Source organism: Cydia fagiglandana, chromosome 14 (genome assembly GCF_963556715.1).
Source record: "Cydia fagiglandana chromosome 14, ilCydFagi1.1, whole genome shotgun sequence".
Classification (NCBI taxonomy): Eukaryota; Metazoa; Arthropoda; class Insecta; order Lepidoptera; family Tortricidae; genus Cydia; species Cydia fagiglandana.
The window spans coordinates 19,659,703-19,685,112 of NC_085945.1; the positions used below are offsets into that span (position 1 = coordinate 19,659,703).

General features: G+C 40.0%; 1 protein-coding gene across 2 annotated transcripts; it reads left to right on the top strand.

Annotated features, from left to right (window-relative positions):
- Positions 1–306: 306 nt before the first annotated feature.
- LOC134670963 (apoptosis-inducing factor 1, mitochondrial-like) lies at positions 307–24,073 on the top strand. 2 transcript variants are annotated; one of them, XM_063528787.1, is made up of 11 exons: positions 307–565; positions 691–746; positions 1,618–1,644; positions 4,713–4,862; positions 5,066–5,117; positions 5,230–5,718; positions 16,564–16,881; positions 19,632–19,817; positions 21,146–21,375; positions 22,728–22,979; positions 23,936–24,073. In XM_063528787.1, exons 1-11 carry the CDS (start codon positions 484–486, stop codon positions 24,005–24,007), a joined length of 1,914 nt encoding a protein of 637 aa, XP_063384857.1. In that variant the 5' UTR covers positions 307–483; the 3' UTR covers positions 24,008–24,073. The 2 variants fall into 2 exon arrangements, with proteins under 2 accessions (XP_063384857.1, XP_063384858.1); XM_063528788.1 differs by lacking the exon at positions 1,618–1,644.
- The last annotated feature ends 1,337 nt before the right edge of the window (positions 24,074–25,410 follow it).

Below are 25,410 nucleotides of genomic sequence, written 5' to 3' on the forward strand. Positions count from 1 at the left end.
AACTTTTGTCTCTCTCATGCTATGAAAGGTAGATTCAGATAAAGAAAAGTCTGCAGCGGATTTGATAGTCCACGCAGTGCACGTGTTATTTAAAACGTCAAACTTCTATGAAATTATGATGTATAAATATCACTTACACTGCGTGGACTATCAAATCCGCTGCAGACTTTTCTGGGTCCGGCTCTAGAGACCTCAAAGACGTCTACCCTCCATATCTCATACGAACTTATTTTGGGGAAACATGAAAGATGTCGCACAATCGAATCGAATCGTTTTTAGCAATGTCTCAAAATATCTCTAAGCTGTCAAATAATTGTCAATTGAATTGTCACCTGTCGACCTAAAGCCTAACCTAAAGGTTCACTTTTCGGACTAATAAAAATCGATTTATTCAAATGTACGGCAATGAAATTAATAGCTAGGACAAACGGTCGTTTGATTTAGAAGAGTTTTGTTTAGAGTGTATTGGCAGTGTTCGGTGTCATGCTGCGGGCGGTGTCGCGCCTGTGCTGCGACGCTCAGGCGCTCGACGCGCTCGCTCGCCGGGATGCCTACAAACTATTCCGTCAGTACTCTTCTCTGCTACTTGTTAATCTGTTAAACTATACATTAAATTATATTGTGAATTACATCATTTGTGTATACTTATAATATAAGTGTGTTGGAGTGCTAAAGGAGTCCGTGTTGCAGGCTCCGCGGTGCACACTACGTCCACGGCGCACAACACACACAACGCCGCTGCTGAGGTAAGATCTACTGACTCTGTTCTCAAACAATTCTTCCCATATTGCTGGAGGATGGTGGCCTCGGCTGAATATTGTCATATCTTAGGTCTGTTCTGCTTCACTAAGATAACAACCATTTCTTAAGTATAGATAAAGCAGATATTAAACACTTCATTGTATACACTTACATAATGACAGGCAGAATATTGAAACATGTGATTTATGCTTAGCTAAGTTGAATTTTTATGCAAGTTTTATGGTAAGGTTTACTCGGGTAATTCCGAATGTCGAAAACTGTCAGATAATTCCGAAAAGAGACTTTTATTATGATGGAATTTATGGTGATTTTCATCTGTCGGTATTACCCGAATACACCTTAATACATTTCATCCTGTATAATATATTCTTTTATGTACCAATTAGATGAGTACTATATTCTGCTTTTGCATAGAAATTGATTTTTCACCTCACCAACTAGTAAAGGCCCTCTTGATTGGTCAAGAACTAATGAGAAGGTTGCATTTTATCCACATGTGGGGCCAATAATCAGATGCAAATTTTGAGTTGTTTCCTTATGTTAGCTGCTAGAATTGACTTGATGATTTTGAATGATATAGTTTTTATTACATACATTTGAATTTGGTTTGGTTTGATTTTTTTGGTGTTGCATTTTCCTCGTGTGGGTATGGCCAAAAATTGTGTGTTTCTTTTGGAGGCAAACTTTGTTTAAACTTTGTTGTTGTGCCTTAACACCATCGCAACATGTAAGATTCCACTTATTGAACCTTTTTCAAATCTTTTGCTTGCTGCAATATTAGCATGAGTGGTTAAACAACAACTTTGCCCCCTTGTAAAACTGTTAACTATTCTACCTGTGCTCTATGTTTTCAAGCGTACAAGGAAAAGAAAATACAAAACGGTAAATATGTATTTCACATGTTGGAATTGATTATATGGATACCTTGATGTGTCAACAACTTGTTGCAAGAGAGAAAATCATAATCATAATCATTTATTCGATGCAATCCATGGTGTTTATACAGGTGTTTAAGTTTCATTCAGTACAGCATGGACCCTATAAGTGTGTGGCGTCATATTATACGTAAAAAAAGTAAGATATTTAAACATTCATACATTATAAAACTATTTATAATTTGTCAAGCTATTTCTGACAGTATAGAAGAGCGGTAAATTTAGAAAAATGTAGGCGCGAGGAGTTCGCCAAAAAAGGTTTAAATTTCTTGCTTTTTGCTACTGACAAACTTGTTTGACTGTCTAAATTTATTATTTTGGGTAATTAAACTAGGTCACAATATGCTATATATAGTCCATGTTATTACACATGACTTACTTATCTATTTAAAATGTAAATGTAATGATAATCAATGGGTAGTAATTACCTAAGTGATCAGCCGTTTTTAAAACTGATCTGCAAAAAAAAATAGCCATTAAATCATTTGGACAGCATACAAATATTTTACTGGCAATAAATAAAAATCGAGCTACAACTAATGTATGATCAATATTGGTCTGCTGGTTTATAAATAAAATTGAGCTGCAACATAATTAATTAAAAAAAAACGGGTTGCACTCCGGGAGTGCCGACAGAAGTGAAAACTCAATGACTACTCTAATATGTCTGCAGCACTATGTATAATTGACCCATCCTCCTTTCTATTGAAAAACTTTAGTTCCGAAATTGCTGGTCATACCTGGTTTGTTAGTGCACGACACCTTGCACTTTGTGACTATGCGCTGAAACTTGGCACAGTGTATTCTTAGCTGGTCTTGAGCAGATTCCTGCTACACTTTAAAAAAAATTTGGTAATTATGAAAAATTCAAAAATACGTTTTTTTGTCTTTTCTACTTTCTGCTTTTTTTTTGTTAGAAAGTGCATTGTTTTTGTTCCAAAACTAGATTCCTCATCCTTAATTTATCCGAAAATGATATATCACATGCCCTAATAGGTATAGTTTTAGAGAAATGTTGCTCCAAGTGAAGCGCGGCGGCGTCGAACTTCCCCCCTCCCCCCACTAAATCAGACGTGGTTCTCGATGTTTACTGGTCTGTATCTGCTCAAGACCAGCTAACAATCAACTGTGCCAAGTTTCAGCGCATAGTCTCAAAGTGCAAGGTCCCCATACGACGGTGTGCAGTAACAAACCAGCTATCAGTGAGCTTGTTTAAAATTCGAAATTCAAATTTGTAGCGTTAATTGTTTAAAATTCGAATAGAAATTGTAAAGTTACCTTGCAGACCCCGCATCTAAATATATTTGGTCATGTAATTTTGAGTTTTATTCACCAGTACTAGAGTTCACTTTTATTAGCGATTTCATCAAGATGTAGCTTTATTGAATTATATTTGAGTGATATAAAGTTAGAATGTAACTGTGAGATCCTCGTATTTCAACCCGTACAAGATTAGAACCTTTTTCATGTAATGTCATTGAGTTTTTCTTTATTGATTTAAATGCCATCTAAATGAGTGGCCATCTAATCGTTACGGTCACGTGATCGTTGTCTCGAGATTGTCATTTTTTTCCCTCCTCAAAAAGTGCCCAGCGCCGCTAAAGAAGTTTTCAGTTCAAAAATAATTAATTAATAATAATAAATATTGGGTGAGGTAGCTTGGGCCTTGCCCCGCTGCTGGCGGCACCCTAGGTTAGGTTTTTTATAATGTGTTTATATGTATTTTTTATTGTTTTGTAAGTGTTTTTATATTTTACTTTTATATTCATATTATAAAAACCCTAGCCTAAGAAAAATGATGAATAAGGAAATAAATATTAATTAATTAATTATTTTTTAATTATTTAGTCAAGGAGATTTATAAATTGGCAGACAAAATATGTCTTTAGGCAGTTTAGTTGAGAGGTATGCATATTAAAGGACTAGTTATCTGATAAATTAAGGTGGGTTATGTTTCATTTGAAATAAGTTTTTAGCAAAAATTACATTTTTAAGCTTAGAATAAGTTTAAAAGTGGAAAAATTACTGTCTTGGGTGAAACTTGAACTCACAGCCTCTGGATCGATACTCCAGTCAGTGGCGTAGCTAGCATGGGTCTCACCCGGTGCGGAAATTGTGGGTGTCACCCCAAAATTCAATCAAAATTGTAAAATACATAATTGTAATTTATGTTAAATAGCTCAGGATTTACTCCATCACTTTCATTTTACATGATTTTACGAATTTTTATAGGTGGCACTACTGATGTTCACGGTCGGGTGTCACCCCTAAATGGGATGTGTATATACGGATTCATAAAGATTTTTGCTCAAAATAACACCATTTTAATTACTTTGTCAAATATCGATCTCGTCGAGATTAATCTCGATCTTGAAAGTGTGACGGTCGATATTTCGAAACTCCCTATCTCGATTCAGATTTTTCGTGTGAGATCTCGAATCGCTAATCTTGGTGCGAGATTGCATTCCCTAAGCCAGTGATATCAGTACCTATTCAATTAGCCTTCAATTAGTAGGGCTTTTGAGTGAACTGTACAATTATCATGACTTACAATTTCTGACTTCTTTTGAGCCAGTTGGTCCCATATTGACATTTAAATCTGATACAATAAATGAATCAATGAAATAATAATAGCTTCAATGTCCAGATCTTTTATATGAGTAGCAACTACTCCTACCCTCTACCCTATTGTTTCCTTATTTTAATATTAAGAATAGATGCACAACAAAAAAGTAGTCAACATGTTACATAATTGATTTTGTAATCAACACATGCAGTTGCAACTTGGCTAGCAACAGTTAATAGTTTCAGTTCTATGGAAACCCAAATCTGAAAATGTATAGTCTTAGGGTTGGTTGCACCAAACTGTGCAACAATGTAGCTGTGTTTCTTAGTTCTCTCTTGACAGATATCAATCCGTTTATTCATTGTGGTTGGTGCAACTGGCCTTTAGGGTTGCCACTTAACTGAGCTGACTAACATTGAGAGCTCGTAGTAAACGGTGTTCTGTGTCAGACGGTGCTGACGACGGCGGCGGCGAGCGAGCCCCCCGCGGCGCCCGCATGCCCCGCGCCGCCCCCGCCGCCGCCGCCGCCCCCGCCACCGCCGCGACGCTCGTGGGTCGCCCTAGCGGCCGCGGTGGCGCTTACCTCTTCACTTGGTGGGGTAAGTCTACCTATCGGGAACATCTTACACAAATCAACCTAGCCCCAAACTAAGCAAAGCAACTTTGTAAGTAAATAAAAGAAATAAAAAAGAAAAATATGACTACGTAATAACAACTTATCGCTAAAAAGCGATCTTTTCCAGCAACCTTGTCCAGTTTGTCGTCTACTCATAAATCTCATACGTAATGCTTTTGTTTTCAGGTGTATTACTTCAGTAAGATAAAAGATGACACAACAAAGAAGGAAGTCAAAAGTGAGTTACGTACATACATACCGTGACCCATTTATAACCGAATTTGTATTATTGTAGTGTGTGAGTTACAAGAGTCGTGTTGTCAACGTGTACTATGATGATGATGTTTTAGCAGAGTCAAAGCCGAAAGACGAGGGGGAGGAGGAGGAGGGTCCGCTGTACCCGGCGAGCGGCGCCGAGCTGCCGGCGCACGTGGAGTTCCTGGTGGTGGGCGGCGGCACGGCGGCGTTCGCGGCGCTGCGCGCGCTGCGGGCGGCGCGGCCCGACGCGGCGCTGCTGCTGGCGGGCGCCGAGCGCGCGCCGCCCTACATGCGGCCGCCGCTCAGCAAGGAGCTGTGGCGGCGGCCCGAGCTGGCCGCCGCCGCCGCCGACCCGCTGTCGCTCGCCTTCACGCAGTACAACGGCAAGCAGCGGCGGCTGGTGTACGAGCCGCTGTCCTTCTACACGCCGCTGGAGAGGCTGCGGGAGGGCGGCGCGGGGGCGGGGCTGGCGCGGGGCTGGCGGGTCACCCGCCTGGACCTGGCCGCGCGCAGCGCCCGCCTCGCCGCGCCCGGCCTCCAGCCCGCCACCGTCACCTTCGACAAGTGCCTCATAGCTACTGGTGAGCCAACAATTCAAGTTCATGTTTGTACCTACTTTGTTCAAAGTTGAAAACTGTAGTAGGATTCCCTCAAAATGTTATTATTTAACTTTTTTTTTTCTCTACTACCCAATACCACCCGATTGATGATTCCCTGTTTCGGATTAGGCTGTTTGAATTGAACCCTTATTTTATTCTACTGAAAGACCAATTATTCATATATACAGTGGTCTACTAAACTAAATTAATACTACTTCTACTAACTAGCTTAAATTTAAAATAGGCCCTCGAGGCATTGCACCAATGATGCTGGCGGCATTTTCTCGTTGTATCAGAATGCAAATAAAGTCGCCAGCTCTTTGGTCTAGAGTTTTGGAGTTCAGAATTTTTATTTTGAATTAGTAATCGCCTACTGTTAAAACTACACTTTAAAAACCCAAAAATTTATTAAAAGAAACAGCGAGAGAATAATTTTGCTTAATCACTAACGTCAAATCTGATTTTTCTCATCCACCCTCATTTGACTTTTAATACTTTTATTAATAAAAACGGGTAGTTAAGTAAATGTTGCTAGTTGAATGAATGGAACCAGATTTGGATATTTTGCTTTAAACATGCCGCGGCCCAAGGACTATATGGGTCCTTTAAACCGTGGAAAACACAAACATCTTAACTATAGAGTGAGGATCTACAAAACAAGACTATAAACTATCACTTAACTAAGGCTCTGAAGCAGCTAGAGGCAGAGGGCACAGTTTAGTAACTGGTCTCTTAAACACACGATCCTTAAATTGCAAGGATACTACACGCGTTACGCCGTCTGCTCCCGGGTGCTTCGCCACAATTCGTCCCAAAAGCCATTTACCTGGAGGTAAACGATCATCTTTTACTAAGACAACTGTACCAACATTTATGTCGGGGTGATTTTGGGACCATTTGTATCGATGTTGCAACATAGTAAGGTACTCAGATTGCCAACGGCGCCACAGACTTTGTACCATACGTTGTACCTTTTGCCATCGGTTTAAATAGTCAGGTCGAGTATCAACGAAACTTTCTTCAGGGATAGTAACCGGTGCCTCGCCGATCAAGAAATGACCAGGAGTCAACGGGAGTTCATCAACCGTAGAACTAATCAACGTAAGAGGCCGAGAGTTGACACAAGCCTCGACCTGTGTGGTAAGAGTGCAAAACTCTTCGAAGGTTAAGCAGGATTCACCTACGACGCGTTTCAAATGTCCTTTTACGGATTTAACTCCTGCCTCCCACAATCCTCCAAAGTGAGGAGCACCAGGAGGAATGAAATGCCATGTTGTGCTGTCGTTAGCCAACAGTTGCGCGATTTCTTCAACGACAGCTGATTTGCTGTTTTTGAACGCGAGATCTAATTCTTTGGACGCGCCTACGAAATTAGTCCCACAATCACTCCAGATGTCTTTACAATGCCCACGTCGAGCAGTGAAACGTTTAAAGGCCGCTAAAAACGCAGCACTAGATAGTGAACTTACTAATTCTAGGTGAATAGCTTTTGTAACCATACACAAGAATACACTTATGTAAGCTTTACAAGTTTTGGTGCATCTACCAGAGTACAGTTTCAGCGTGAATGGACCACAAAAGTCTACGCCGCTGGTTAAGAGTGCTATTACATTTCGGGGTTGAGCGAGATTAGGTATTTTACGCGCTGCGGCAGGCCGTGCGAGCTCAGTATTCCGATCCCTTCTACCACACTCGCACTACAATGATGGATTAAACATTCTTGATCCTTCGCGAAGCATTTGAAATCAACCATAACAACACTAACTGTACTTAACTTATAAAGTCCTAAAACTGTTATTTGGTAAGTACGAAAATACTAAATGCAGTGCAAATGTACATAGGGGCTGTTCATAAATTACGTCATCTATTTTTGACCCCCCATCCCTCAAATCATCCAAAAATCATGCTTCGGATGACTCTGTTTCCTCCTACGTCATGCTACCATCATCCGATGTCCAGACCCCCCCCTCCTCCCATTTGAAATGACGTAATTTATGAATAGCCCCATACTCGTACTTATGAACGTATATTACTCGAAAGAAATTATAGGTACTCGCTTATTAACAAGAAACAAGTTACAAGAAACTGAAGATACACAGGGTCTGATGATGGAGCTGGAAGGTGGCCACGGGTACCAGTCTATCATGTAACTAAACCACTTCGTGTTTGGGCTCGTTTGATTCGTCTCAACAAGATCTTTGACACTGAAGATACACAGGGTCTGATGATGGAGCTGGAAGGAGGCCACGGGTACCAGTCTCTCATGTAACTAAACAATTTCGTGTTTGGGCTCGTTTGATTCGTCTCAACAAGATCTTTGACACAAGACAGTACTCAGGGTCTGATGATGGAGCTGGAAGGTGGTCACCATTACCAATCAACCATACAACTAAACCACATCGTGTTTAGGCTCGTTTTATTCATCTCAACAAGATCTTTGACACTAGGTGATACTCAGAGTCTGATGATGGAGCTGGAAGTTGGTTACCGGTACCAATCAACCATGCAACTAAACCACTTCATGTTTAGGCTCGTTTGACTAGTCTCAACAAGATCTTTGACACTAGGTGATACTCAGAGTCTGATGATGGAGCCAGAAGGTGGTCACCGGTACCAATGAACCATGCAACTAAACCACTTCATGTTTAGGCTCGTTTGATTAGTCTCAACAAGATCTTTGACACTAGGTGATACTCAGAGTCTGATGATGGAGCTGGAAGGTGGTCACCGGTACCAATCAACCATGCAACTAAACCACTTCGTGTTTAGGCTCGTTTGATTCGTCTCAACAAGATCTTTGACACTAGGTGATAAACCAAACACGAAGTGGTTCAGTTATGTGATAGACTGGTACCCGTCGCCACCTTCGAGCTCCATCATCAGACCCTGAGTAGTATCTTGTGTCAAAGATCTTGTTGCGACGAATCAAACGAGCCCAAACACGAAGTGGTTCAGTTACATGGTAGACTGGTACCCGTGGCCACAGTCCAGCTCCATCATCAGACCCTGAGTACTATCTTGTGTCAAAGATCTTGTTGAGACGAATAAAACGAGCCTAAACACGAAGTGGTTTAGTTACATGGTTGATTGGTACCGGTGACCACCTTCCAGCTCCATCATCAGACCCTGAGTACTATCTTGTGTCAAAGATCTTGTTGAGACGAATCAAACGAGCCCAAACACGAAATGGTTTAGTTGCATGGTTGATTAGTACCGGTGACCACATTTCGGCTCCATCATCAGACCCTGAGTACTATCTTGTGTCAAAGATCTTGTTGAGACGAATAAAACGAGCCTAAACACGAAGTGGTTTAGTTGCATGGTTGATTGGTACTGGTGACCACCTCCCGGCTCCATCATCAGACCCTGAGTACTATCTTAAGTCAAAGATCTTGTTGAGCCGAATCAAACGAGCCCAAACACGAAGTGTTTTAGTTGCATGGTTGATTGGTACCGGTGACCACCTTCCGGCTCCATCATCAGACCCTGAGTACTATCTTGTGTCAAAGATCTTGTTGAGACGAATCAAACGAGCCCAAACACGAAGTAGTTTAGTTGCATGGTTGATTGGTACCGGTGACCACCTTCCGGCTCCATCATCAGACCCTGAGTACTATCTTGTGTCAAAGATCTTGTTGAGACGAATAAAATGAGCCTAAACACGAAGTGGTTTAGTTGCATGGTTGATTGGTACCAGTGACCACCTTCCGGCTCCATCATCAGACCCTGAGTACTATCTTGAGTCAAATAAATACAATTAGAATGTCAGGTCGTTTCAAATATTTTTAATCCTGTCCGGTAGTTTATTAAACTGTACCATTATAAATTATAATACTATAAAAACCGTGCTAGGATCAAAGTTTCTCGTTGCGGTTTAGACGCACACAGTATAGCGTTTTACACGGCGCCCGCCGCACACAATGATAAAAAACCTCGTCATCGCCGTTGAAAATGTGCGGAGCCGACCGACACACGTCCTACCTGTACAAGCTCTGCCGCGGCACTGAGCTGGCGAGCGCGCGTCATCGGTAATATAGAGTAGTTTTCAAAAAATTGCCAAAAAATTATAGTAGAATTTCATAAACACTAATGTAGACCAACAGTATAAGCAAACGTTGCAGATTGCTTGAGTATGAAAATGACTTCGATATTAAGTAGATTTTCGTAGAAATTGACACTTGTTTCGGAGAGAAAATTGAGTTCGTTTTACTTTGATTTTCTCTTTCTCAAAGGTATGTAGGAAAAATATCGTTTGATATGCCTAAAGTACAGGGTATTAGTAATACAAAATAGCCAGGTTTAGCAGAGTAAACTTCTCAACATTTCCAAATAAGAGCTTGCCGTTCAGTGCTTCACGGGGTTTTTCGGAAACGACCATCAGAAAAAAAATCATTACTAATTTAATAAGTCCTTTTTCTAATATTTACAACGATATTTAAAAAGATAAGAAGACGCTTTTACTGGAACAAGTACTCATTGTTTCTAATAATGAGCACAAAGTCCTGAATTTCGTCGACTCGTATCATCAATTTTGCATTATTTCGACTTTTCTTGTATGAGCGCTCTAAATGGGCGTGACGGATTGACTCTGCACTGTGGTAAATTACCCATCAACGGGGTCATAGTTTGGGCAGTTTGGGTAAAACAAGGTTTACATAGTCTTAAAATCTTTTTTACCAAGTTTTTCGCTCTTAGAATCCAATATTTTTGGTGAACAAGATTCAAAGTTAGTGAATTTCTACCATGTAGTGTTCTCAAATGAGCATCAATTACAATCAGCTTTGCTAAGTTACACTTGTGATGTAAAATTATAGGAGACTTCATATCGGGTGGTATTTGAGCATTTACAAGCCGTCCACCAACTCTAATAATTTTATCATTGTCTAGGATCGGATTCAAAGAGTGAATATTACTATTTTTTGGGATAGGTTTGCTCTGTGATAGCAATCCTATTTTATTTTCAAAGTGAACAGACTGTGACATTCTAATACAGGTTTTTAATGCATTTTTTATTTCATCAGTAGTGAGGTATGTCATTTTTATGTTATCATTCCTTTTAAGAACTTTATCTTTACATAGCCGGAGAAATCGAAAGCAATAGGCTGTCACACGTATAAGCCTAAGTAGACTTGAGTATCTATTGAGGTACACGGTACATTCATTGGGTTCTGAGGTGGATAAGTAACTAACTTTTGCTTTCGGTTTTGCTTCGAGTGTCGTTTCAGGAATAGTAAAATTAGGATAACAAATCTCAACAGACTCGCGAAGAAAGGCTGGACCTTCCCACCATAGTTGTGACTGCATCAGCTCGTCAGGACTGATACCGCGTGAGGCGCAGTCCGCGGGGTTATCCGCAGATTTAACATGATGCCATTGACTACTATTCGTAACATTCAAGATTTCTGTGGTGCGATTACCAACGAATGGCTTCCAAGTATTTGGGGTTTTACGCAACCAGGCCAAAACTATTGTGGAATCTGTCCAAGCAAACACACAATTATCATCAATATTTAGACTAGATTTCACATTTGGTATCAATTTAGACAATAGGACTGCCCCGCAAAGTTCAAGACGTGGCAATGAGACTTGTTTCACGGGAGCGACTTTAGTTTTGGCTGCGACCAGGCTTACTTTGATCTCATTGTCCGTGATGACTCTGATGTAAATAACCGCAGCGTAGGCGGCGCAAGAGGCGTCACAAAAGCCGTGCAATTCAATTTTCACATTATTCGTGATCCCTAACCAACGTGGAAGCTGAATGGCTTGCATATGTTCGAAATTAGTCAGGTAAGTCTGCCATTCAGTTTTCAGGTCTTCGGGAAGTTCAGAGTCCGAATCCAGGCCGGCTAGCCACAACTTCTGCATAAACATTTTCAATACAATCACGCAAGGTGCTAGCCAACCCAGAGGGTCAAATTTTTTTGCTATCGCAGATAGCACACATCGTTTTGTAACAACATCGTTGCCCTGAGGTAAGTTAACTACCAGTTCAAATATATCACTTTGTGGTTTCCAGGCTATACCTAGAGCTTTCACCGAATCATCCATTTTAATATTCACTGAACTTTGTAATGCTTTTTGCGAATCGGGAATCTCACTTAAAACTTTTTCACTATTAGACGACCACTTATGGAGAAGAAAACCGCCACGTTTAAATAGTTCAGTTAAGCGACATTGAAGCCGTTGAGTGTCTTCTTCTGTAGATGAGCCCGTCATCAAGTCGTCCATATAGAGATCAGTTTTTAGAAGTTCAGCTTCAGGAAACTCTCCACGTTCATCCTCTGCAAGTTGATGAAGTGTCCTTATGGCAAGATATGGAGCACATGAACTGCCATATGTGACGGTCAGTAACCGATATTCTCTAATCGGCTCTTCCGATGATTCGCGCCACAAGATTCTCTGGTAATCAGCGTCTTGCTTTGAGATAAGTATCTGTCGGTACATTTGTTGTATATCAGCTACTAGACAGTACTTATGTTGTCTCCACCGTGTTACTAAATCTCGTATGTCTTGTTGCAGCGGTGGGCCGATGAGTAGCTCATCGTTGAGTGAATTTCCGTCTACAGGTTTAGCGCTTCCATCAAAGACTACGCGCAACTTTGTAGTGAGGCTCGAGGCACGAAGAACAGCATGATGTGGTAGGTGATAAGCTCTATTCTTCTTTTTTGTTTCAGGGACGACCTCCATGTGGCCGAGTGACTCATACTGCCTCATGAACTTGCAGTATTCTTCGTGAAACTCGGGTCTGCGCTTAAACTTATTCTCCATCTGATGTAAGCGGTTCAAAGCAAGTTGTCTGGAGTTGCCTAAATTTGGAGCGTCTTCGTCCTTGAAGGGTAGACGAAGCTCGTATCGACCGTCAGTGTTTCGAGTGTGAGTTTTCTTAAAATGCTCTTCACACTGTATCTCAGGTTGTGACAGAGGCTTCACGTTTGGTGAATATTCATTGATCTCCCAAAACTGACGTAGTAACTGATCAACTTCGACTTGTGTGTGCATAACAATAACATTGTGAGATTGATGGCCAGACAGCGCAACCTCGCCGCTTACTAGCCAGCCCAATCGTGAGTTCAAAGCGACCAGAGACTCATTATGTTTTACAACTCCATCAAGAATAATATGTGCGTATACAACTGCACCTAATAGCACGTCGATAGATCCTGGCTTGTGAAAGTGTGGATCCGCAAGATCTGAAATCTCAGAAGAAGGCCAGGTATCTGATGGGAGCTCTTGTGATGGCAATCTCGAATTGATTCGTCTAAGGACGTACGCCTTAGCTGTGATTATGTGTGATGGATTTCTCATGGCATGAAAGTTCAACTGAACTTGTGATTTTGTTGTCATAGGTACAGGTGATATGCCAGTGATTTTTCCGTTAACTGAAGTGCGCTCGAGATTAAGCAGTTGAGCTGCTGCTTCAGTAACAAAGTTTGACTGCGAGCACGGATCGATCAGTGCTCTCAAGACTATCGTGTCGCCGTTCCTCGACTTAACTGCAATTCGCGCAGTTGCCAAAATAACTTCCTCACTGTCGCTGTCAACCTCAGCCTTGTAAACTACGGTTGATGTGGTTTGGCTCGTTTCAGGTGTAGTGGCTGTTACAGTATCGTTTTCAGGCACTGTTGTGTTCTTGTTAGGGTTTGTGAAGTGCAACAGAGTGTGATGTCGTCGACTACATTTTCTACAGGTGGTGCTCTGCCTGCACGCGTTAACGGAGTGACCCTTTACAAGGCAATTAAAACACATGCCATTCTTCTTAATAAAATCCTGACGTTGAGGAACATCTAATGCGGCGAATTCTTTGCAATGACAAATATAGTGGTTTTGTGAGCAATAAGTGCATTCGCTGTTTACTTCTGTGACAAATGATTTCATAGTTGTGGGTTTTTGGGTTGTAGTATTTTTAACTAAGTCTTTTTTCTGCGGTTGGTCTTTTTTGTGTGTGACATTTACCATCTCCATAGACCGGAAACGATTTTCTATAAATGATGATAAAACGGTAAATGTGGGTATATCTTGAGATGATCCAAGGGACTGTTCCCATTGTTTGTGTGTCTCTAAGTCCAACTTGGATACAACTAAATGTACGATAATTGCGTCCCAAGTGGAGGTGTCCACGCCGAGATTGTCGAGAGAATTCAAACATTCCTTTGTAGTATCTAAAATTTCCTTTAAGCTTTTAAAACATTCTGTGTTCATCTTCTTCTGATTTAAAAGGCGGCTAATTATTGTAGTGACAATCATACGTTTATTATTGTATCTACTCTCAAGTGTGCTCCAAGCCTTATCGTAATTAGCCTCCGTGAGTGCAAAATGTTTTAGAAGTTGTTCCGCCTCTCCCGATAAACTCGTTTTTAAATAATTATGTTTTTCAATCGTTGTTAGATGCAGGTTGTCATGCACGAGGGCCTTAAATAAATCTTTAAAACTTGTCCAATCGTTATAATTACCGGCGAACTTAGGAATCGATAAAGGTGGTAATTTAGTTCTAATCGGAGTGGTCTCGCTATCATGTGTTGTTAAAAAACTCTGCATACTATTATTTGATTGTGGTTGACCTTGACCTTTAGAGAATTCTAACAAGTAATCCTTTAATAATCCCTTAAATTCCAGGTATATGTCTTCAGTTGCCTCGTACAGACTTTCGGCATTAAATTGTAATTGCTCCAGTTCAGTTTTCGTAACCGTTGATTTAATCATCTCATATTGATTTTGATATTTAGACCAATAACTTTCTAATGTTTCTAAGCGTGCTTGTAAATAACCAAGTGTATATCTTGATTTAGACGTCTTTTTAGTATTCGATTGTAACTTCGAAATACGTTCCGATAACGTTTTTTGTGATTCACAAAGTTGAGCCATTGTTTACGTTTATAACACGAATTCACAACAAACAAAGTTCAAAGTCCACTTTCCCGTATATAGTTGAATTCAATTTACGTAAAGTTAAATCACTAGTTATCTATATCGGGCGAAATAGTCTATTAATATGCAGTTTAAAATGGCGAAGGTTTATATTCACAAATATTCACGTAACGAAATTGTATTAGTCCAAATCACTTTGTAAATATTATTATCAATTAATACTGTTTACGTATCAGAAGTCCAGAACTCATTTAGCACTGCTTAAATGTCCTAATTAATGAAATAGTTCATATAGGTTATTAACCTCACTGGTGCACGAAATCGAAGTTAATATTTACAGTCTAATCTTACCAACTCGCAGTAATAGCACTTAGCCTTTTACACACTATTGTTTTTTTTGCACTTATTACACTTTCACAATCCAGTTCTAGAAGGACCAAACATGTTAAAACTACACTTTAAAAACCCAAAAATGTATTAAAAGAAACAGCGAGAGAATAATTTTGCTTAATCACTAACGTCAAATCTGATTTTTCTCATCCACCCTCATTTGACTTTTAATACTTTTATTAATAAAAACGGGTAGTTAAGTAAATGTTGCTAGTTGAATGAATGGAACCAGATTTGGATATTTTGCTTTAAACACCTACTTTATTATAATAATTTAGGTTGTACAATGTAAAGTGCCAAAACGTAGACATATTTAGCAGCTCACTAAGATTGTTTATAAAATTAGTTTTTTCTTCTTTAAAATAATAAACACCTGTATGACCAGCTAAATTAAGATTTCCTCACATATCTCGTCACACATACTAGTATATATGCATGTCATTTATACTTAGTAATAAGTTTTTATTAAAATATTTGTTTACATATAGGAAACTATAAGTCTATTACTAAAAGAATGTTACTCTATATACTTATCTGTTTTATAAGACTGTTTGTTTCTTAATAAATTAAAAAATAATAATAATAATAATAAGCCCCCAGGGCAGCTTGTGGCGAGCTGAATGGGAAGTGACGTCCCTTGGGACCCATACCCCCGAGAGTCGGTCAGGCCCCTTTCTCCAGCTTGCCTTCATTGGCCGGCTGGAGTGAACACTGAGCAGGGGCCGCAGGACTCTCACCTCTGGCTTGCCTTAACCGGCCGTCCAGAGTGAGGTGTCAGAGCTATATGCTCGCAGGGCGGAAGTGAAATATGCCTAAGACGCGAGTTGGCACAGTGGCTGCCTACAGCCACTGGGTAGAAAGCGGTGCACACCTCTCCACGCCCTGAGCCGCTCACGTGATGTTGTCCCCTTGTCGCTCCGTGCGAGCGGCCGTTTTCGGGGACCCATATTGTGAGTTGGCGAGTCACCACCTGGCCCATTTTTTCATGTTTTTAACATATGAGCAGGGCAGGTGCCATAGTCTCCTCCATAGTCCCGGTTACTAGCACACTAGCAACTCAACGCAATAGCCCGGTTTCTTTTTGTACCTTTTCTTGCAATAGTCCTACACTAACCGGGGCTTGTCCTTGGGTGCACTACTATAGTGCAAACAGGGATAATCGTCGGTTGGTGTCACATTACATTTAGAGTAAATTGTCTTATTACAAGGGGCCTCTACGTGTTGGCTTCGGCCCCACGCACGCCTTCCAAATGCCCGGGACCCCATGGTCCCGAGAATTTGTAAAAGACAGACATAACAATAATAATATATTTTTTTTAAAATTTCTTTTTTTTTTAAATTATTTTACTTTTATTTTCATGTTATAAATGACCTAGCCTAAGAAGAAAAATAAATAAATGGAAAATAATAATTTAAATATTTGAAATACGCCATCTTCAAGGCCATATTGTATATACATCGTAAAGATCATTCGTGTCGAGATTGGATTAATTTTGTTTGTGTTTTGTTGGAAGTAAACGTTTCAGGTTATCGCAGCACATACGTTACGTATATCTGTGAGTGTGCGTGCAGGTTCGGCGGCGAAGCGGCTGCCCTCGCTGGCGCCGGCGGCGGCGGCGGGGCGCGCGCTGGCGCTGCACTCGGTGCGCGACGTTGCCAGGCTGGCGCGCGCGCTGGAGGAGCCGGGCGCGCGGCGCGTGGTGGTGGTGGGCGCCGGGCTGCTGGCCGCCGAGCTGGCGGCGTCGCTGGCCGAGCGCGCGCGCGGCTCCGAGCTGGAGGTGGTGCAGCTGTGCCGCGAGCGCGCGCCGCTCGAGGACCTGCTGCCGCCGTACCTCGCGGCCGACGCGGCGCGCCGCCTCAGAGCGCAGGGCGTCACGCTGCTGCCCGAACGTTAGACTACTTTTACTTTGTACATACGTTGTTATTTGCGTTTTCGGATTCGATTCGATTCAATTTCTGTAATGTCAAAATAACACATGTCAAACGAAATCACGATAGAACTACAAAATATACTACTAGTGTGGTAAACGAAGCAAGTTGTTGTATGGAGACCCATGCATTAATTCCTCAGTCGATGAAATTTTGCTTGGTTATTGTATAGTATGAGCCGAAACTAACATATAAATATCAAAAAAAAAAACCACTCCTAAGTTAGGTATTTATACGTAAAAATACAAATCTGTTTATATATTGAACCGAGTAATTCCCCCGTCCAAAATTATTTTACCAAATAAGTTATTTGTATCAGTATGTGATACTAGAAAAAAATCTAAAACTTTTGTCAAACATGAGAATATTTTTTTTACGATAATTCCTTTTTTGGCGCTCATTTTACATCGGAAAATTGCTCTGCCATTTTTTCCTTCTTATATGATCTTAGAATATAATTTGGCGTAGTGGGTAAGAAAATCCAAAAAAAAATGCATACCCAAGTTTATGTATTTTAGAACTATAAAAAACTGAGAGTGGAAAATTTCTCAGCCTGATTTCTTTTTAAATATATACTAAGTCATAGATTTATAAGGCATAGATACCTAGTCCGTACACCCCCAGTGAAGCCATTTCAAGTGCGACGTCACGTCACACTCGTATCGTCGTATTCGAACGGCCCTCGCAGTACTCAAAGTCAAATCGGTGTGTGTACACCTCCCGTTTAAAAATCAAAAACTACAGGAAAGATGGTTGTTTGTACAGTGAATGGGTGTCACAACACATCATATAATAAAAACAAACCGCCCGATATTACATTTCACGCGTAAGTACCGAATTTAAGGTGATATCTTTACATAATCGTAAATACAAAAAAACAATTTTTCGTCAGTCGCCATTTCTTCTAAATGTTGCCAGTGTAGTGAATATGTTTTCCTCCAAATGGGACATGACGTCTACATTCTAAAATAAATACGCTCAATTGAATTTCGTTGTATAATTATAGAAAATTATAATTAAGTTAATTTTTAAGTATGTAGTATTTTTCTTATTTTTTTTGTAATGTTCGTTTCAGTTTTCTGACTGATCTGCTTCTGTCTGCGAGATGGAAGGAAAAAGTTAGACTAAATCGGAATGACGCAATATGGAAACATTGGAAACCGACTAAACACAGTCGAATATGCTCTGTCATATTTAACTTTATTCTTATTATTTTATGCACATTTATTTTGTCGAATAAAAAAAAACTTATCAGCTATTTATTTAAACCTTATTTCACAAAGTACAGAAATGCAATAAATCCCAAAATAAACAAAAACCTTTTGCTACTAAATCGAATCTACACACTTCCATTATTATTTATAACCAAGTGTGGATGTTGTTAAAATTCCCCTACTTTGAGAGATGTAAATGAATACTGGCAACATAGTTTGTATATATGTGTGTGTTTGCTGAGCGTAAAACACGAGCGTCGCACGCACACATCCATCGTGTTTCGGCTTCACTTTTGGCAGGTTCACCGTATGGGGACTATCTGTCTATGCGTTATTAGTTTAAGTACTAAGTAGTCACGTATATACTTAAATCCAAAATATCCAAAAGAACTGTCATCCCTTGTACACCCCGCTCCCTATTACACTGCTCCCGATATGTTTAGTTTTGAATACGCTCGTTATTTTTTTGGATGTTTTTATGGTTGAATGGAAAGAAAACTGTGAACTTAATTCAATAAATAAAATGGATAGAGAAATTTTCCACAGCGAGTAAAAAGGCAATTTCTGAAAAAAAGTATAGTTACATGGTAAATTTTTTAGATTTTCAATTTGTACGTATAAATCGGCAATAAAATGGCATTCCAGTGAAAAAATTAGACTGAGCAATTTTCCGGTCCAAGCCACGCCAAAAAATTATATTTTGTTAATATTGGTATTTCTGCGGGGATTTTTTTTTATATTTTTTATATTGTTGCAATACGTTACATGAACATGTCCGGAGAAGAAAGATTAAACGGAGCAATTTTCCGTAAAAAGATATTAACGATTTAAGACTTTAGGTATTTACTTAAATACTATTATTATTATTCTTTGGAAATTTATACAATACTTTTTATTTATTGATACTTTATCATACTGTAAAGCTTTTTCTGGCTGAGGAATTACTGCGGGGTCCACTACCTTTATTTACTACACTAAACTGACACTAAACACTCGACTAAAAACACTAACACTAAATTAAAAACACATGAACAGATCGAGAAAAGAAGAACAAAATAGCAATAATAAATACAAATGCGGATTTTAGAAGTCAACGTAAGGTAAGGTACTAGAAAAGCCAAAAATGACGAAATATGGTCTTCAAAAGTTCAAACGTTGAGTATGGAAGCTGCGCTAAGTGCCCTATTTAAGATCAATCATGTGATACAAAACTGTTAATAGGTACACAGCAATAATTTGGGATCAACTTTTTGACCGACACAAGTCTGTTCACAGCTTAAACTTCGTTGAAAAATTTCACCTTTGAATGGCTTTTCCATGCTTCAGTTTAGTGTATGGTGTGTGTTAAAACATTCAAATCCCAACTATTAAAGCTCATAAACAGAGACTATGTATATTTAGAAGCTCGATTTCTTGGTAACTACAGACTCTCCAGAGACATTTTTAGTAAAACTCGAAACTGTCGGTCATAAAGTCGATTCGCCCGTGTGTTATTAGGTGAGATATCATCGTGCTCGATGAAGGAGGGGCGTGTGCACATGCGGCTGCGGCCGGCGGCGGCGGGGGTAGAGGGGGAGGGGGTAGAGGGGGAGCTGGCGGCCGACGTGGTGGTGGAGTGCGTGGGCGCGGAGCCCGCCGTGGAGCTCGCGGAGCCCGCCGGACTGGAGCTACACCCGCTACTCGGTATATACTTCTTTATCGTATGCTCAACGAATAACATTTCAGTAACATTTTGTACCTTGACAATAGTGTGAGGTCCCTAGCGACTTTTATATTGATTAAGAGGTAGGATATGTTATGTAGTTAAATTAGATTCTTTGACTGTGCCTACTTATTTAATACTAGCTGTTGCCCGCGACTTCGTCCGCGTGGAAATTATTATTAAATATCTTCAACATTTTACATCTTTAGTACCTATAATTTTCATATCCAAGCAATGTTGAACTTACTTTTCTTTTTTTGCAAGTTGTATGAAGTTTTCATATAAATTTTCAACCCCCTTTTAACCCTTTTGAGGAATATTTTTTTAAAAACGCTGATAGTACTTTTATTGTATTCTAATAATATTATTATATGCCCTTATACAAAGATTCATGTTCCGCACTCACAACATATTTTATCTTCGTACAAACTTTCAACCCCTTTTTCACCACCTTAGGGGATGAATTTTCAAAAATGCATTCGGTTTCATATATTTTTTTTTAATTTAATGCCTTTTTGCAAAGTTTCAAGTTCCTAGCTTAAAATAAAATTTACACCCCAAGACGAACTTTCATCCCCTTTTTTAACTCCCTTAGGGATTGAATTTCCAAAAACGTTGCAATTACTTTTTTTTTGTAATCGGTCATTATGCCTTTCTAAAAAGTTTCAATGCATTAAAACTTTCAACCCCTTTTTAAATCCCCAAATACAAAGATTCAAGTCCCACGTTCGAAAAAATGTTTGATATCCATACAAACTTTCAACTCCTTTTTCACCACCTTACGGGATGAATTTTCAAAAACGCTGAAACCAGTTTTCTTGTATTTTAATATTATATCTTTATACGAAGTTTAAAATTCCTAGCTTAAAATAAAACTTGAACCCCATACAAACTTTCATCCCCTTTTTAACCCCCTTAGGGGTTGAATTTCACAAAATCGCTTCTTATCTCCTGTACACTTTATAAATGTAATCTGGAGTGCAAATTTCAACTTTCTATCTTTTGTAGTTTCGGCTCTGCGTTGATGAATCAGTCAGTCAGTCAGGACACTTGCATTTATATATATAGAGGACACTTGCATTTATATATATAGATTTATTTTGCTTAAAAATTTTTTGTCGTAAAGATTTAGAAAATAAGTTTGTTGAATGCGTCCGTCACCGTGAAAGCGTTAGCTAAATTTGTAAGTTCATACTTCACTACTGTTTGAGGTTAATCAGTCTGTTAAATGTGGTCGGTGCAACTGGGCCTAAGCCATGCTTGGACTTTACAAGATGAAGGATCGTAATAGTGTTGAATTCCCTGTTAGGCGGTATCGTGGTGAACGCGGAGCTGCAGGCGCGCAGCAACGTGTGGGCGGCGGGCGACGTGGCGTGCTTCCACGACGTGACGCTCGGGCGGCGCCGCGTGACGCACCACGACCACGCCGTGCTGTCCGGGCGGCGCGCCGCGCAGAACATGGCCGGCGACCGCCAGCCCGAGCCCTACACGCACCAGAGCATGTTCTGGAGCGACCTGGGCCCGCAGCTGGGCTACGAGGTAACTAAGGCACTATTTGGCGTTTAAAAAAAAATGGCGTTTTCTAAAAATTTGTTGGATCAAGTATTGAAAACAAAGGACAAAGCACTTTTTAGGGTTCCGTACCCAAAGGGTAAAACGGGACCCTATTACTAAGACTTCGCTGTCCGTCCGTCCGTCTGTCACCTGGCTGTATCTCACGAACCGTGATAGCTAGACAGTTGAAATTTTCACAGATGATGTATTTCTGTTGCCGCTATAACAACAAATACTAAAAACAGAATAAAGATTTAAATGGGGCTCCCATACAACAAACGTGATTTTTGACTAAAGTCAAGCAACGTCGGGAGTGGTCAGTACTTGGATGGGTGACCGTTTTCTTTTTGCATTTTTTCCGTTTTTTTTTTTTGCTTTATGGTACGGAACCCTTCGTGCGCGAGTCCGACTCGCACTTGCCGGGTTTTATTTTATTTATTTAAATATTTATCATCCAAAATCATCATTTAATAGACTTCTATTGTTTGTTATGCTTGGCATGTCTCTTGATTACAAACATTAGTTTGCTGGTAGAATTGACTTCAATTCTACCAGCAAACATGAGAAAACAACTCAAAATTTGCATTTGATTACTTTGCCTCACATGTGAATAAAATGCAACTTTGCTATCAGTTTTTGAAGTGCAATGTAAGCCTTTCCGAGCTGGTGTGGTGAAATAGTTATTTGTTTTACAAGGGGGCAAAGTTGTTGTTTATATAACCGCTCGTGCTAATATCGATACCCGAGCAAGCGAAAGATTCCAAAATTGAAACACGAGCGTAGCGAGTGGTTCGAAAAATTGAATTTTGAGCGTTGCGAGGGTTTCAAAGCGCGAGGGTTAAACAAAATTTGCCCCGCAGTGGAACACAAAAATTTTCACCACACCAACCTGAAGCAAATATTAAATGTAAAATATCAAACAAAATCAAACCAAATCAAATCCAAATGAATGTTATTCAATATTTATCATCCTAAATCATCATTTAAAAGTCAATTCTACCAGCAAACATAAGAAAACAACTCAAAATTTGCATTTGATTATTTGCCTCACATGTGGATTAAATGCAAAATCGTTTTCGAAGTGCAAAGTAAGCCTTTCCGAGCTGGTGTAGTGAAAATATATTTGTAATCTACTCAATAGAACCGTTTTATTTGACACCTGACATGGTATCTTTAAAGGAAAAAAAAACAAATTTCATTTGTACCGCTGACTTTATGACGTCACTAATTTGCGCTTATTATCTCATATCTACATTTGTATTCAGGACATCATACTGAATGCAAAATAAAGCAATTCAACATTTTTATTACGACATACCAAATGTAATAAATTCCAGGCGATCGGCATCGTGGACTCACAGCTTCCGACAGTCGGCGTGTTTTCGTCCGACGCCGTGAGCGACGCGTCGGCGACGGTCACAGAGGCGGCGGCGGCGGCGGATGGCGCGCTCGTCGTCGAGGCGGCGCCGGACAGCGCCGCGCCGACGGACAAGCGCTACGAGCGCGGCGTCGTGTTCTACATGCGCGAGCGGCGCGTCGTCGGCGTGCTGCTCTGGAACCTCTTCAACCGCATGCACGTCGCCCGCCAGGTGCGCGCTGCTCGTGTGCTACTCATGCATCGGACCACAATGTAACACGAGTAGTCGAGTACTTCGTCATACGACAAACCTGTTTATAGGGAAAAGGGGAACAACGGAACCCTTATAGCCTCATTTTGCTGTCCGTCCGTCTGTCGAGACCCACCTCGGGAACGCGTCCGGTATCGAGTTGAAATTAAAACCTCTACGGTCCTTTGAAGCTCTGAAATATCAAACTTCTAAATTAAGGTAAACAATAGAGACTGCCGTTTATGCCACAAAATAGTACATTTCGATGCTAGTGCGGAAGGTATGTCATTACTGCACGAGTACCGAGATATCTTGCCACGAGCCGCAGGCGAGTGGCAAGACTCGGGACGAGTGAAGAATGACATTTCCGCACGTGTATCGAACGACGTTTTTTAATACAGTTGCGAAAAAATAAGAAAAACATTGTTAATCGTACACTAAACAAAAGTGGTAACAGTGACAGCTCGGTTAGAAGTTGTCTTTAAGTATATTATATCTATGGGCGTTTGGCAGCTATTCCGTTCCATTCAGTCAACTTATTAAGAACGGAATTTTCAATATTGAATATTAAAAAATAAACGTGTTATAATGATGAAGAGGTAAGTAATTAAATATGAAATATGTAATATTTTTCGTATTCTTACATTAACGGTAGGTTTTTATGCTGATTACGACGTTTAAAGGAAACTAATATTAACACTCATCAATAAGTAGTCGTGAATTGGAACAAGTATAAATTTAAAAAAATTGGAATAGTAAAAAGCACTAGTTCGAGATAACCAACTTTCCGCACGCTAAACAGCTACGTAAAGTAGCACTTTTTGAGCAACTGTATTAAAAAAGTATATTTCAACACTCAAGGGAATCCAAATTGATACCCTATCACTACTTACCGTTGAGAATGTATAAAGTATAAAATGTGTGTTGTTGGTGTCCAGGTGCTGGCGCAGGGCGAGTTCGAGGACCTGTTCGAGGTGGCCAAGCTGTTCGCGCCGCACGACGAGGACTAGCCGCCCCGCCCCGCCCGCCTCTCTGTACATATTACACTACTTCAATAAACATGCCACAACTGCCTCCCCGCTCGTTTTATTACATTCATTCATTCATTCAGACCCTTCGCAAGGCCTAATTACAGCTATGGCGTCAGTACAACTGATATTACTAAATTACATGGAGACTACAGCTATTTTAATCACAACATTAAACAAACGAAAGTTGAAGAATGTTTACAACCTCCACTTGTCAATGTAACATGTATAAAGAGTATATAATATATACAGGGTGTCCCAAGAGTATGGGACATGAAGGGAAAGTACCTTAAATATCGTAGATAGGATATTTTACTGAAAGAAGACATTATTCTAATTTAAAAAACAATTTTAACAGCATTTATAGATTTTTAAATAATTACTCAGTTGAATCGGGAATCGAACCCGCTACACGAGAAAAAAAAATACCCTGTAGCTTTGTCATACCGATTGAAAGGATAAAGGTGACAGTCCATTTCCAACGACAGCTGCACTACTGTTCATTTTACTATGGAAATTGACATTGACAGCGACGCGTTCAGTACCGGTAGTGCAGCTGCGGTTAGAAATGGAATGTAACCATAAGAGTGACATTCCATTTCCAACTGCAGCTGCAATACTGTTCATTTTACTATGGAAACGCGTCGCTGTCATTGTCAATTCCCATAGTAAAATGAACAGTATTGCAGCTGCAGTTGGAAATGGAATGTCACTCTAAGGATTATTTTTTGCTAAATGACATATTGTCAGTAATAAAAGGAAGACCAGACCCCCACCAAAATTTGAGATACAGAGTAATCATTTAGTCTAATTTTATTTATTGAGTCGTTAAATCATCAATCTGCTTCTCTGGAAGGAGATCGTCTTCTATCTAACCTAACCCAACCGACTATTCTGGCAACAGTTCGTTTTCTTGCTGGGGATCGTAATTCTAACCTAACCTAACCCATTTTTCCAGCAACGGTTTGTTTTCTTAGGGGTTGCAGCTCTAAACCAACCTTTTTTTTTTTTTTTGTGGGAGAAAGTATAAAGCGAGGTACTTTAGTAAAAAATAATAATAATTGTACTGTAGTGTCTACAGTACACAGAATGTTAATTTCATTCTGTGTTCAATCACAAATAATATTCAATTCTACAATCTTCCGATACCACAAATCCGATAGATGGCGCTTACCTGGAAAAACATCGCAGATAGAACGCGCTATTAAGATTTTCCCACAAACCACCTGGTCATTTAGACAACACATTGGTTAGGTAAGGTTTTGAGTTAGGTTAGGTTTTGAGTTAGGTTAGGTTTTGAGATAGGTTAGGTTTTGAGTTAGGTTAGGTTTTGAGTTAGGTTAGGTTTTTTTTTTTTTTTTTTTTTCCTGTGCTTCTACCTCCAA

Bases quoted from the DNA above. Each gene is read 5' to 3' on its own strand.
- LOC134670963 (XM_063528787.1), top strand. From the start codon at position 484: ATGCTGCGGGCGGTGTCGCGCCTGTGCTGCGACGCTCAGGCGCTCGAC. The intron at 21,376-22,727 runs GTAACTAAGGCA...AATAAATTCCAG, and splicing joins GCCCGCAGCTGGGCTACGAG to GCGATCGGCATCGTGGACTC. The intron at 22,980-23,935 runs GTGCGCGCTGCT...GTTGGTGTCCAG, and splicing joins GCATGCACGTCGCCCGCCAG to GTGCTGGCGCAGGGCGAGTT.